This window comes from Lactuca virosa, chromosome 1 (genome assembly GCF_052849685.1).
Source record: "Lactuca virosa cultivar CGN04683 chromosome 1, Lactuca_virosa_CGN04683_v6, whole genome shotgun sequence".
NCBI classification, from domain to species: domain Eukaryota; kingdom Viridiplantae; phylum Streptophyta; class Magnoliopsida; order Asterales; family Asteraceae; genus Lactuca; species Lactuca virosa.
The window spans coordinates 127,941,973-127,956,559 of NC_136426.1; the positions used below are offsets into that span (position 1 = coordinate 127,941,973).

General features: G+C 35.7%; 1 protein-coding gene across 1 annotated transcript; it reads left to right on the forward strand.

The window, feature by feature from the left end:
* The first annotated feature begins 9,083 nt into the window (after positions 1–9,083).
* Positions 9,084–14,587, forward strand: EMB2734 (ARM repeat superfamily protein). Its single transcript, XM_079076891.1, has 19 exons — positions 9,084–10,478; positions 10,625–10,933; positions 11,010–11,075; positions 11,176–11,340; positions 11,444–11,518; positions 11,599–11,750; positions 11,830–11,965; positions 12,055–12,124; positions 12,218–12,345; positions 12,457–12,513; positions 12,615–12,800; positions 12,909–13,001; positions 13,103–13,188; positions 13,262–13,328; positions 13,398–13,464; positions 13,550–13,686; positions 13,766–13,857; positions 13,953–14,019; positions 14,114–14,587. Exons 1-19 carry the CDS (start codon positions 9,258–9,260, stop codon positions 14,276–14,278), a joined length of 3,339 nt encoding a protein of 1,112 aa, XP_078933017.1. The 5' UTR covers positions 9,084–9,257; the 3' UTR covers positions 14,279–14,587.

Genomic DNA, 14,587 nt, shown 5'->3' on the forward strand with positions numbered 1-14,587 from the left:
CCTAGGACTCATAAAGTCTCAATCTTTATCCTTTTGGACGTCCATAAAGCTCTTAACTCAAGGTCTTAACCCATTAAGACCTTCCTACTTCTTACATGGGACAACCAAAGCCATTGGGACCTCATTTTTCTTACTCAAGACCTCTCCAATGGTCTGAAAGGACAACTCATCTTAACCAAAACACATCATGCATCATAATGGGGGGTTTTTGGGACAAGAATGGTGTCAAAACTTCACCACACTTAGATCTACACAAAATAGATGTCAAGCAAGAAGCTTTATACCTTTAGGAGCTCTTGAACCACCAAAAAACTTCAGATCTACACGCTGGCCTTCTTCCTCTACTCACTAGATGCAACACCTTCTTCTCAAAACACTCCAAATTCACTTCCAAAGTTCACACACTCAAGAAGTTGGCTAGGGTTTGGGGAAAACGGCTCTAAACAGTGGAGGCTAGGGTAAGGGAGGGTTATGAGCTCTTAAAGTTGTTTAAATAGCCTCCATACCCGAAATATTAGGGTTTCTGGATGATAGACGTACGCTGGGCGTACATCCAATACGTTGGGCGTACGTCGAGGGACTCCCGCGTTCATTTACTCCATTACGCTGGGCGTATATCCAACTTACGCTGGGCGTACCCAACCAAACACATGCATGCATGCTTAGCATGCATGGGACCCCTTTGCCAAACTTCCCCCCCTAAGGGACCATTGATGCCAATATCTTTAATTTACAATATCTCCTCTATCCTAAGTCTGTTCCCGACGAACTTTATATCCACGTAAAGGTGGCGAGAAGCCCCACGCTTCTAGCAACACACCCCGGTTCGAAACCTTCTCGAATAAAACCCATTGCCCATAAAAGACCGAAACGCCCTTACTCTTGATCTCGGAAATTCATAAATAAATACTTTTAGAACGGGGCGTTACACATCTGACCCCCACACAAGCGGTCTTAAAATGGTCCGTGAGGCTCAAAACGTGTCCCATTTATCTAATACAAGGAATTCCATATCAAGACCCGAGACCAATCTATGATTCAATACTTATGACTCGGTGCTCTAGTACCTGTAGGGATGAGAAGACAAGAGAGAACAAAAATGCATGAACTTAAACTAGAATGCATCTGAAAAGTATGAAAATTAGAAAAGAAAGAAATAAAATATGCAATATTTTTGAACTTTTTATGCAATTTTTATGAATGTCCTAAATGACTTACTCTAAATGCAACTATATACAACCTAAATGCAATAAAAATAAAATATAAGAATACCTCACCCCAAGCTTAAAATGAAGCATTGTCCTCAATGCTTACGATGAGAGTAAGGAAGGATCATACCGGGATCAAGGTGGATGAGGCCCACGAGGGGGGTAACCGTCTTCGGGCTGAAAATGATACCAAAGATCCTCCATGTAGTTGTTGGCGCGGGCTTGCTGCTCCTCGATGCGGCGAATGGCTGTTGTGTTCCGGTTTCCCTGGAGGCACAATGAGGCAAGCTGACTGTAGATATCAAGAGGGAATTCGTGCTCGGGATCGGGCTCATTGTGTTGCTGATAGGAGTGGTACTCATGTTGCGGCTGAAAGTGTGAGCCCGAGGGCTGATCATAAGGTGGTGGCAATTATTGGATCGGGAAGTCATAATGGTCTTCGGCCTCAAATGGATTACCATCATTGGAATTGTCGACTTGCATTTCATCATCATCATCATGTAACTCTTCAGGTAAGAACCAAGTTTTAGGCTCGTTGGTGGAAAATGCGGAGATGCTAAGATTAGGCAATATGTAAACTGGTTCCTTGACATGATTGAGCCAAGAAAAATGGTTATGACGGGTAGGGTGAGGTATCAGTAATTCCATCCGGGTGAGGGCTATGCAGTCAAGGAGGTAGAGAGGTGGGTCATCCACTAGCACATACTCAGACTCGGGAAATTGAAGGACCACACCCAAACCAATTAGGGTAATGAAGCCTCTGATGCAAATATCGCCAGTGGTCTTCATGCGGATGCTGTCACACTTATCCAAGAAAAAGGTGGCGAAACCGGGGCAAGACCAATGTAGATGGCTCATGCAATAGAGGAAATAGAGCTCGATTGTGTTTATTTGTCCCGGATCATGACGAGCAAAGATGGAAGTTGAAAGGATTCGGTGGGCGATTCTCCAACAAGGATGGATAATGTAAGTATCTTTTTGTCGACTTGGATTGAAGTTTGGAAGACTTGTTATTTGAGTCCAAAACTCTACATTAGGCACGCGTTTGAATCGAGTCCAGTGATGGCTATAGATGTCGGTGTTGAAGGGACTGTGTATGCCCATGATGGTGTTGAGGGTGTCGTATGTAAGTCGGTGCTGCCGACCCTGGAGTTTAAATGTGAGCACCCCTACTGCGTCATCCCGTGCATAAGTGGAGAGGAACTCTAGTGTGGGTTGTTGGTATGTTTTTGCGGAAAGAGCGAGGAATTTGTGCCAACCGATGTTGAAGAACAGTTGCTGCAGGCAATCGTCAAGGCCAAGGTGCGTCATTGAGTCTTGGTGGTAAAATTTGGTGGCTCGAATTGCACGTTTTTGGAGGTTTGACCTGAATTGTTTGATTTGTGCACTCGTGAGGACAAGGTTACCCGCACGATCGGTATTCTCGGTTGACACTTTTTTTGTGGATTGCGAGGATGAAGCCTCACGGGAAGAACCATGAGAGGCGTGAATGGTTTTGTCCCTTGCCATTGTACCTGTTAATAAACCTAGCAAACACAAAAACTTGGCCAAAATTATCCCTCACACTCGCCTCACACCAATCCAATCGAACCAAATAGCAAAAATATAAATCGGGGAAAATTCCAAACTTGCAATTTGGCACAATTCAATGCAATCCAATCAATTCAAAGTAAACTAAGTCTAATTCAAATCAATCTAATGCATAACACAAGCCTATTGAAAGTAGAAGTTGAATGCAAGAATGTTGAAACCCGCAAATAAATTCGTAAAAACCGCACCCCAAGCTTGAATTGAACCCGTAAGGTTGAATCTTTTGAAACTCCAGTGAGAAACAAAAATTTTTGAAAATTTTGGTCAAAACTAGTGGCGGCGGCAGGCGGCGGCGACAGACGGCGGCCTGCGGCGGAGCTAGGGTTTCCGGCGAGTAGATTTTCCCGAATTAACAGTAGATTGGCGTGTGGTATAGTGTTTGGTGAATAATTCCCCAAGAAATTTTGAATTTGACTGAGATTTGACGGAGATAGGAGGTTTTGACGTTTTTCCGGCGAGTGAAGGTAGGGTGGTGGCGGAGCAGCTATTCCCGGCGGTAAAAGGTTGGGGTTTAGTCGGAATCGAGTGAGGATGAAGGTGGGAGGGTAGCACCGGCGGTAGCAGCGAGTGGGGAGGCTGCAAGGGCTGGTTGCGCTTTTCTGGCGACGAAGGGGGTGCTGGCGAACGGGGCTGCTGGCGGCGACAGACGGCGGTGGAGCGGACCGCGCCGACCGGTGGTGACAATGGAGCGGCTGGACGTCGGCGACTAGTTGGGATCGACGGTTTGCGTCGGCCGGAGGAGTAAAGGTGGCGGTGGTGTTCGCTGCAGACGGGAGGAATGAGGGGGAAAGGGAGGTCCGCCGGGTTAAGGGGGTATAAGGGTGGGTTAAGGTGGAATGGGTCGGGTTATCGGGTTGAAACTAGGGTCGGATCCGGGTAATGAGTGGGTTTGGAGCGGGTTACCGGGTGGGGCGGGTGAGTTGTGGGTAAAATGGGTCGGCCGCGCAAGGAAGGTGGCAGTTTGTTCTTGGGCGCGCAAGCATCTGCGAGGGTGGAGTTAGGTCGCGCAGACTAATCAGATGCAACTCTATGTTAGGGAAGTTGGACCTCGGAACCTGCGCGTTGAAGAACCTCTTTGTAGACATTGAAATCGACTGAAATCGACAAATATACATAGTCGTTGAAGAACCTCTTTGTAGACATTTTTTATTATTAGTTGAACGATCTTCCTCGTCACAAAGTAACTTCAAACTTTTTTTACTTGTGACAAGGGAAACAACTACATATAGTTGACCATGCACGAAAACGGGTCTACGCAAGTATAATCCAACTTTTGACAATGTACTTTCAAAATACATTGTTATTTTATGGTTATATTGTGAAATATACTTGTTTATTTCAAAAAATAGCAACTTATTTATGTTCATTTGAAATGAGCCACATACACTGAAATGGACAAATATATATAGTCATTGAAGAACCTCTTTGTAGACAATATTTTTTTATTAGTTGAACGACCTTCCTCGTCACAAAGTAACTTCAAACCTTTTTTACTTGTGACACGGGAAACAACTACATATAGTTGACCATGCCCGAAAACGGGTCTACGCAAGTATAATCCAACATTTGACAATGTACTTTCAAAATACATTGTTATTTTATGGTTATATTGTGAAATATAATTGTTTATTTCAAAAAATAGCAACTTATTTATGTTCATTTGAAATGAGCCACATAACCCCCCCCCCCCCCCCAATATTAAATATAAAGAAACTCCAACCAATAAATATAAAAACAGTTATGTTTGCTTGATTTATATATTACCCGTGACTCATTGAAAATGTCAAAATACATAATTGGCACATAACGTACTTGTTATTATGATACGAAGAGGTTAGTTTTTGGTTATTTATTTGGGAAGCATAATATGTATTCTGCATTACAAGTTCTTACCTTTTGAATTTATCACTTCTTACTTTAGAATTTTATTTTGGCTTGACATAGCCATGATCATCTCATATTTAATACTTTGCTCTTCTTGCACATTTACTATTTGCTGACTTACATTCATTAAATCAAGATTTAACATTTTTTTAAAACAAATATAGACAAGAAACTTCTAAACTCAATGGATACGCTAAAAAAGACATGAGACTTGCCTTTTGTGAGATCAATAATACCAAATTGGACTACTTTCTACAAAAATAATTTAAGAACCGAAGAAAACCTTATTGCCAAAATATCTAATATCATTATTTAAGTCATAACCTGTTATACGCCGAAAAATTAAAATTTTCAACCAAAACTCTGTTACATGCCATCAAAGTTGAAAAAATATCATTTATAGTTAGATGATTGTATTAATTAAAAAAAATCGTCTTTCATTTTTTGTTGGATGTATTTTTTGATGACAGAAACAATTATCAGGCCAAACATAATCCGTAAAAACCATCATAGCCAAATCATAGATCGCTTAATCAACAAAATAGAATACCACAGTCGTAGATGGTAATACAATTAGAATATCTTTTTCTAAAAGATCAAGAAATGGACAATTAATTAGAATCGTATAACGTTGATAAAAGTCATAACAAAGTGCAATAAATTGAATTGATAGTTTACAATAAATATAAAAAATGAATCATATCAGAGATAATAAAACCTGAGGACAAGACAAAAAAACATGTAACACTACAAAGTTGCAAACAACAAAAACATATGATGCTAAAAATCTAGAAAAAAAAACCAAAATTTATACAAGGTTGTGAGGTGAGTGTAAAGAACTTGTGTCAGATTCTTTGAGACATTTCGTCAAACACCTAAAGTGCCTGTTCTAATAACTCATCTTTTGAATGTAACATGACAAAAAAAAAAAATCCAATCTTACAGGAAAGTGTAGGAAATGAACTAAATTAACATGTATTTAGATTATGTAAATTATTTTGAACAATGTTCCTTCAAAAATATACTTATTATTGTTTCATACCTACATACAGAGTTTAATAAACAAATGTTAATTGTAATTATACAATTTGATTCTACCATATAAATACGACCACATATAAAATTTAAGAATCAAATAAAAAATTTGTCTATAATACCGTAAATTTGATATTCAAGGAAATAAGATCATTCTTAATTTAGATTATAACTTCTTAGCCTACTTTTGATATAGTTAATGTATTAATATTTAGAGAAACTGGTAAGGATGTTGATATTAAGTGTTGTATATTGTTGTTATCGGTAAAAACTAAGTTTTATTTTAAATTTAAAAGTTTTTTTTCATGGTAAGTATATATGTTGCTATAATTTGTAAAAAAAAACTACATAGTTATTGCAGTTTGTAGAGATTGTTGAGTATCGAGTCCAAGTTAATAGGTTACACATCTAATATTAAAAGTTATACATTGTTGTTTTGTCGACTTAATCTAGACTGAATGATGTAATATGTTCAGCCAAAAAAAACCTTATGTAATGTTTTATGAGATTTCAAAAATAGAAACATAATTTTGTTAGTCATAGAAAACAATCTTTGAATGGTTGTATTTACTGTACAAAAATATATACAAATTAGAATAATTATAGTTTAACCCTTTCTAGATTAATTTTTTTTATAGAATTCATCCCCTTAATAGTGAATAAAAGATAAATTAAAAGAGACATTTAAAACATGAAAAAATCGCAACATGTTATTGTTAAAAATGATATAACAATGTACTTTAAAAGTACATTCCTAAAAATGGTATAATATGAAATTATTATATTCGACAATAAAGTCAGAAATAGTAACCAAGTTGAGATAATCAAACAAACAGAAATAGTAGCAACAACCGATTTGATCCATTTTAAATTAAATTACCGATTTACCATTCTGATGAACATTGTCCATATTAAATTAATGATTTAGCATTCGGATAAAAACTGGAAGTATCATGCAAAAAGAATCATTTTATTTTGTTTAATGATATTAATTTTTTTATGTTACTTTATATTATTTTTTTTATTATCTCTTTATTCCTATTATACCATTATCCTCCATTTTCCATTCGGTATTACCATATATTTATCATAACAGATTATTTGAGTTCTATATTAATATTGCAATCCCTGTAATTCAGCCAGGAATTTAAGATATTATATACAATAAAAAACAGTAACCAGGTTGAGGTAATCAAACAAACAAAAATAGCAGCAGCTCATGATTTGACCAATGTTTAAATTAAATTACCGATTTACCATTCTGATGAACATTGTACATACTAAATTAATGATTTACGGATAAAAAATGGAAGTATCAAGCTAAACGAATACACAAAAAAATTGATTACAATGAACAGGAAAACGGGTGGGAAGTATTTGTCATTCCATCAAAGTACTTTGCTATATTGTGTTTTAACTTGTTTCCATCAAATAACATTATTATTTTTTCTGGACTAAAGGTATGTAATATATTTTCATATTTGTTTGAAAAGTTTCAGAAAAATAGTTAACCGATATCATGTAATTTGTGACAAAGAAAATCAAAATATATGAATACATATATTTGATACGGGAACAAAAAAATAATCGAAAAAAAATATAAAAAAGCGAAAGAAGGTACTGACCTTATAGTGCACAACAACGAAGGTTTGAAGCAGAGAATGATGATGAAAGTTATAAGCAATAAGAATGATGTTGTAGGAGAAGGTTTGAAGAAAAACAACGATTGAAAATGAATGTGATAATTTGAATCTGATTTTTTGGTATTAATGGTTTCCTAATAAAAATGGATTTTATATTAATGGTTTACTAATATAAACGGATTTATATTAATGGTTGATATTTCATGCCTTAATTGAAATGATTTTTAGTAATATGTTTTTAAAGTTGACCATTTTAAAACCTTGATAACCAAAACTTCAATATTTAAAATTTGGGAATCTTTTATTAGAATTAAATACAATCCATTTCAATGGATTTAAGTTAATTTTGTGGAAAACTCTTATTGGAATTAAATACATTCCATTTTGGAATGATGATGTCAGCAATCTAATGGTGAAAAACATAGGATTGAAATACAATCAAGGGCTCAGATTGTTTAAGATGGTGTCATAAGATTTTTATTTTAATATATACTAAAGATAACATAATTATTAGTATGCTTATTTAATGACTTTTTTAAAAAAGAAAAAACTAAACGAGTTTGAATTTTGAAGCGAAAAGCTATAAATAAGGGAGTTAAATTATGGACAATATTAATTAGGGTTAATGATGACATAGACTGTCAAAAGATGTCTTGAAGGAGATGCATGCTTCATTTTATAGAGATTTGTGTGAAGCCAAAACAGAGGTGTGATAATTAAAGATGCAAGGAAGAGGCAATACACAAATTCTAAGAATACATGCGCAAAAAGGAACCACCTTATGGTGCTACATTCTGTTATGAACACACAAAGCATCAATTGAAGCACAACAATTGACATGAGGACGAAGAGTATTAGAGAATTATGGTTTAAGAGAGAAAAATAGAGGAGAAAGATGGGGCGGCTATTCATGTTTTTTTGGCCAGATTTATGGAGAAACTGATATATTATATATAAATAGAATGATATGCTTTAATCGATAACATAATTGCTGATTTTAAAGATTCTATAATTAAATGTAATTGTGCTCGAATTGTGAAATATATTTTAGAAAGTATGGATAGATTCTATAATTAAAGATTTTATAATTAAATGTAATTGTGTTTGAAATATAATTGCTAAATTTAAAGATTTTATAATTAAATGTTTGGATTATATTTTGGGAAGATGATGTCTGCAATTTGATCTAATGGTGGAAATCATAGGATTGAAATACAATCAAAGACGCTGATTGCTTCATCGATTAATTAAAGGTTCTCTTTTAATAATATTTAGAGATAACAACAATAGGTTAGTAATATATTGATCTTGTAGATTAAAGAAAGATACAAATAAAATTATTTATTACAATATGAAACTACAAATTGATCCTTACTTCTTTATGTTTGTTGTGTCACCTTTTACGATTCATGGTGGAATGCAACAATAAACTAAAATTATAAAATCTTAACATAAGTATCTTCAAAAAGATTTAAACTTTAAGCAAATCATGTTTCAAAAAGAAAAACCATCTTTCAAAGATTAGGTTTGATTTCTTAGATTGATAATTGATTATTTGATTTTTTTGATTCCATCGGATTCCACATCTTTTCGGGTTTAGCCCAAAAGACAAAGCACTTTCTTGGGCCATGGATCCACGTCTTTTTGCTTACGTCATCCTACATTTTCCCTCTGATATTCGAGTATAAAAAATACTTTTTCTTTTCTTGCCTCAAATGTTTCTGCTATATCTGTCTCATTGCCCTAATAACTCCCCCGCCCCCATTCCAATCATCATTGCCACTTCAAATTAATACACAGAGTGTGTGTTTGTGTGTGTTTTCACGCATAAACCACCGCCGATCTCCGTCGGCACTCATCATCGTCATCGCTTTGTTGTTCTGATTGTTTTGTGCCGATGGATCCTCAGGTTCAGCAAGCACAATTGGCAGCGATCCTTGGGGCGGATCCTGCGCCTTTCGAAACTCTAATATCTCATCTCATGTCTTCATCGAATGAGCAGCGATCGCAAGCTGAACTTCTATTCAATTTATGCAAACAAACGGATCCGAACACGCTCGTTCTCAAACTCGCTCAATTGCTACAGCTATCTCCTCACATGGAAGCTCGTGCTATGTCAGCAATTCTATTGCGGAAACAGTTGACTCAGGATGATTCGTTGATGTGGAATATGTTATCTCCGGCGACTCAGTCTTCACTTAAATCGATTCTGTTGACTTGTGTGCAGAATGAGGAAGCGAAGACGATAATGAAGAAGCTATGTGATACGATTTCGGAATTAGGTGCGAGTATTCTGCCTGAAAACGGTTGGCCGGAGCTTTTGCCGTTTATGTTTCAGTGTGTTTCCTCCGATTCGCCGAAGCTTCAGGAGTCCGCGTTCTTGATCTTTGCGCAGTTGTCGCAGTACGTTGGGGACACTTTAGTCCCACACATAAAGCACCTTCATGGCGTGTTTCTGCAGTGTTTGACTACATCAGCGAGCTCAGATGTGAGGATTGCTGCTTTGAGTGCGGTGATTAATTTTATCCAGTGCTTGTCTAGTTCCGGCGACAGAGATCGGTTCCAGGATTTGCTTCCAGCAATGATGCGGACGCTGACAGAAGCATTGAACGGAGGGCAAGAGGCTACTGCTCAAGAGGCATTGGAGTTGTTGATTGAATTGGCTGGGATAGAACCGAGGTTCTTGAGGAGGCAGTTAGTGGAGGTGGTAGGATCTATGTTGCAGATTGCTGAAGCTGAGACTCTGGAGGAAGGAACTAGACACCTGGCAATTGAGTTTGTGATCACACTTGCAGAGGCGAGAGAAAGGGCACCCGGGATGATGAGGAAGCTGCCGCAGTTTATCAGTAGGTTGTTTGCCATCCTGATGCAAATGTTGCTCGACATTGAAGATGAACCTGCTTGGCATTCTGCTGAAAATGAGGATGAGGATGCTGGGGAGTCTAGTAATTATAGTGTTGGACAGGAGTGTTTGGATCGGTTGGCTATTGCTTTGGGTGGGAATACCATTGTCCCTGTTGCATCTGAACAGTTGCCTGCATACTTGGCTGCACCTGAGTGGCAGAAACATCATGCTGCTCTTGTTGCTCTTGCACAAATTGCTGAGGGATGCTCAAAGGTAGTCATCTCACAGATTCTCAGTCCAAGTCTGATCATTAATGCAATATAACTCTATGCCTATACATGCTCTTGTTTTCTAATATTGTGTTTATTAGAAACCAAAGCAACTTCCACAAAGTTTGACTTTCTTACTGAGTTCTGTAGGTGATGATAAAAAACTTGGAACAAGTGGTGACAATGGTTCTAAACTCATTTCAAGATCCTCACCCACGTGTGAGATGGGCTGCTATCAATGCAATTGGGCAGTTGTCTACAGATTTAGGCCCAGACTTGCAAGTTCAGTACCACCAACGTGTTCTTCCAGCATTAGCTTCAGCCATGGATGACTTCCAGAATCCTCGAGTTCAAGCCCATGCTGCTTCAGCCGTGTTAAATTTCAGTGAGAATTGCACACCTGATATTCTAACGCCTTACCTTGATGGAATAGTGAGCAAATTGCTTGTACTACTACAGGTAACAAAATTCAGACACCTTATTATATCTTTTATTCATTCTGTTTACAAAGTGTTCATTCTTCTTTCTTATGCAGAATGGTAAGCAAATGGTACAAGAAGGGGCCTTAACTGCTCTAGCATCAGTTGCTGATTCATCACAGGTAAGTCAAGAATCAAGATAATCAAAATAATGAAATATAACAACAACCCTTATCTATAAACTTTTCAAATCCCTCATCTGGTGCTTGTTGCTTTTAATAGGAACACTTCCAAAAGTACTATGATGCAGTTATGCCCTACTTAAAAGCCATATTAGTAAATGCAAATGATAAAGCTAATCGCATGCTTCGAGCCAAAGCTATGGAATGCATTAGTCTTGTTGGAATGGCTGTTGGAAAAGAAAAATTCAGAGATGATGCAAAACAGGTAAACCTTTCACACTTTTCATCATAAATGATAAAATACACACCACTGAATACTCCTATTTAGTAATTTCAAAGTTTCTAATAATCTTGAAAATGGTTTCAAGGTGATGGAAGTTCTCATGTCACTACAAGGAACTCAAATGGAAAATGATGACCCCACCACAAGTTACATGCTTCAAGTAAATGTTATTCGAATTTTTCTCCAACACAAACACATTCAATATATTATATATTTAATATTAATATTAATATTTAATAGGCATGGGCAAGATTATGCAAGTGTTTAGGACAGGATTTTCTTCCTTATATGAGTGTAGTTATGCCTCCATTGCTTCAATCAGCTCAACTTAAACCTGATGTCATCATCACATCTGCTGATTCAGATGATGAAATTGAATCTGATGATGAAAGGTATCAAATTATATTAATCTAACAAATTTGTAATGTCATATGACTAATATTTTATGGTTTTTTCCATATGATTCTGCAGTATGGAGACAATTACACTTGGTGATAAAAGAATAGGAATAAAAACTAGTGTCCTTGAGGAAAAAGCTACAGCTTGCAATATGTTATGTTGTTATGCAGATGAATTGAAAGAGGGATTTTACCCATGGATTGACCAAGTTAGTCATCTTTCATAATATTTATAAATTGTAATTGCTTATTTTCTATTATCTTAGCTTATGGAGTTCTTGATGTGTGAATTGACCAGGTTGCCCCTACATTAGTACCCCTTCTCAAATTCTACTTTCATGAAGAAGTTCGAAAAGCATCTGTTTCAGGTTTGATTGTGTTTATTGTCTATACTAATCACAAATTCACAATTAACATTACAAATTTTAATAAAAAAATACTTACTTTTTTTTATTTTTCAGCAATGCCTGAGCTTTTAAGGTCTGCTAAATTAGCAATAGAGAAAGGGCTTGCACAGGGTCGTGATGGATCTTATATAAAACAACTTTCTGACTATATAGTTCCAGCTTTAGTTGAAGCTTTACATAAGGTGATTGTTATTTTCTTATAGTATTATACTATAAATAAATTAATTCCATTTATGCCCTTTTAAGTACTTTATATAGACTAGTTTCACAAACTTTACTTATTCTTTTTTCAGGAGCCTGATACAGAAATTTGTGCAAATATGTTGGATGCTTTGAATGAATGTCTACAGGTTGGGTCAATAATCAATTTCTTTATTTTGTTTACACATTAGATTTATGATTTTTTCAATTTTTGACATTTGTTTGTTTGTTTGTTTTTTTTTTTTTTCAGATTTCTGGACAAGTTTTAGATGAAAATCAAGTGAGAAGCATTGTTGATGAAATAAAACAGGTGATTACAGCAAGTTCAAGCAGAAAAAAAGAAAGAGCTGAAAGGACAAATGCTGAAGATTTTGATGCAGAAGAAGGAGAGCTTCTTAAAGAAGAAAATGAGCAAGAAGAAGAAGTCTTTGACCAAGTCTGTTGACTTTTCTTTTTCCCCAATAAATAACCTTTTTTTTTTTATTTTTACTATTGACATGAATCTTATAAACGTTATCTTTTTTACTATTTTTTGTTATAACAGGTTGGTGAAATTTTGGGAACTTTGGTGAAAACATTTAAAGCTTCCTTTTTACCTTTCTTTGATGAGTTATCATCTTATATAATGCCCATGTGGGTAAGTATTGACTATTGAGTATCCAAATTTCATTTTTTTTAAAAATTTTGATTATACATTTTTTTAAAGCAATAAGATTTATTATTTTTAATGTTTTCAAGGGCAAGGATAAGACAACAGAAGAGAGACGAATTGCTATTTGCATCTTTGATGACGTGGCAGAGCAGTGTCGCGAAGCAGCTTTAAAGTACATTACCTTACCATAATTACCATTTTAACCTTTAGATTTTTTTTATATATTTTTTTTAATTACAAACCAGATATTATGATATATATGTCCCTTTCCTTCTTGACGCATGCAACGATGAGAATCCAGATATCCGACAGGTCAGACTTTGTGTATATAATTTCTTATTTACGATTTTACCCTTGTTGACTTGTTGACTATTTTTTCAGGCAGCTGTATATGGACTTGGCGTGTGTGCAGAACATGGTGGCTCAGTAATTAAACCTCTTGTTGGAGGTAAATTAGATCTTGCAAATCCTCTCTCTTTCCATTCTATTTTGACTTTTTATTGACTTGTTGACTTTTTTATTGACTTTTTCAGAGGTTCTTTCAAGGCTGAATTTTGTAATAAGACACCCAAATGCCCTCCAGCCTGATAATATAATGGCATACGATAATGCGGTTTCTGCTTTAGGAAAAGTATGTCAGTTTCATCGCGACACTATAGATTCAGCTCAGGTATTTTCCTTTTTTTTTAAATTGTTTTTTTAATATATATTTTTGTAGATATTTTTTTATAAAAGAAAATATCGTTTAGGTTATACCCGCATGGTTAAGCTGTTTGCCAATAAAAGGAGATCTTATCGAGGCTAAAGTCGTCCATGACCTTCTTTGTTCCATGGTAGAAAGGTAATTAAATACTTTTTTTTTTAATGTTTTATAATGTGTTTTGGTAAAATTCAATTGTCATTCTCTTTTTTTTTTTTTTTTTTTTTTTTGTACAGGTCTGACGTGGAAATATTAGGGCCTAATAATCAGTGTCTTCCTAAAATTGTTTCGATTTTTGCTGAGGTTAGTTTCCTTTCCTATATCGAATTTATTTATTTAATCGAAATTAAGAGTTAAATAATAAAATATAAATTTTTTATGGTATTGGTGTATATAGATATTATGTGGTGGAAAAGAGCTTGCGTCAGAGCAAACTGTAAGCCGGATAATTAATCTCCTGAGACAGCTTCAACAGACATTACCTCCTGCCACGTTGGCATCCACGTGGTCAACCTTGCAGCCACAGCAACAACTTGCATTGCAATCGATCCTTTCATCTTAACATAATTATTTCGTCATATATAAATATATATTCTTTGCCATAAGTTGCTATTTATTTTTTCTGCGTGACAATACGCAACAACCTCGGATGGGTTGTTTGTTTGTTTGCTTATTCGGTTGAGTGTAGTGTAGGTAGAGTAGAATACTAGAATTGTATATTAGAGTTTCATTTGTTGATGTACACTATTGTATACCCCTACAATAAAGGGGTTTCTTTGTGATTGTAAGAGGTGGGAGTTGTTTGAGAAAAGCAACTCTTACAACAGTTTTGGTCGTTTTATGTTATTGTTATTTGCTGTTTTATTGTCAA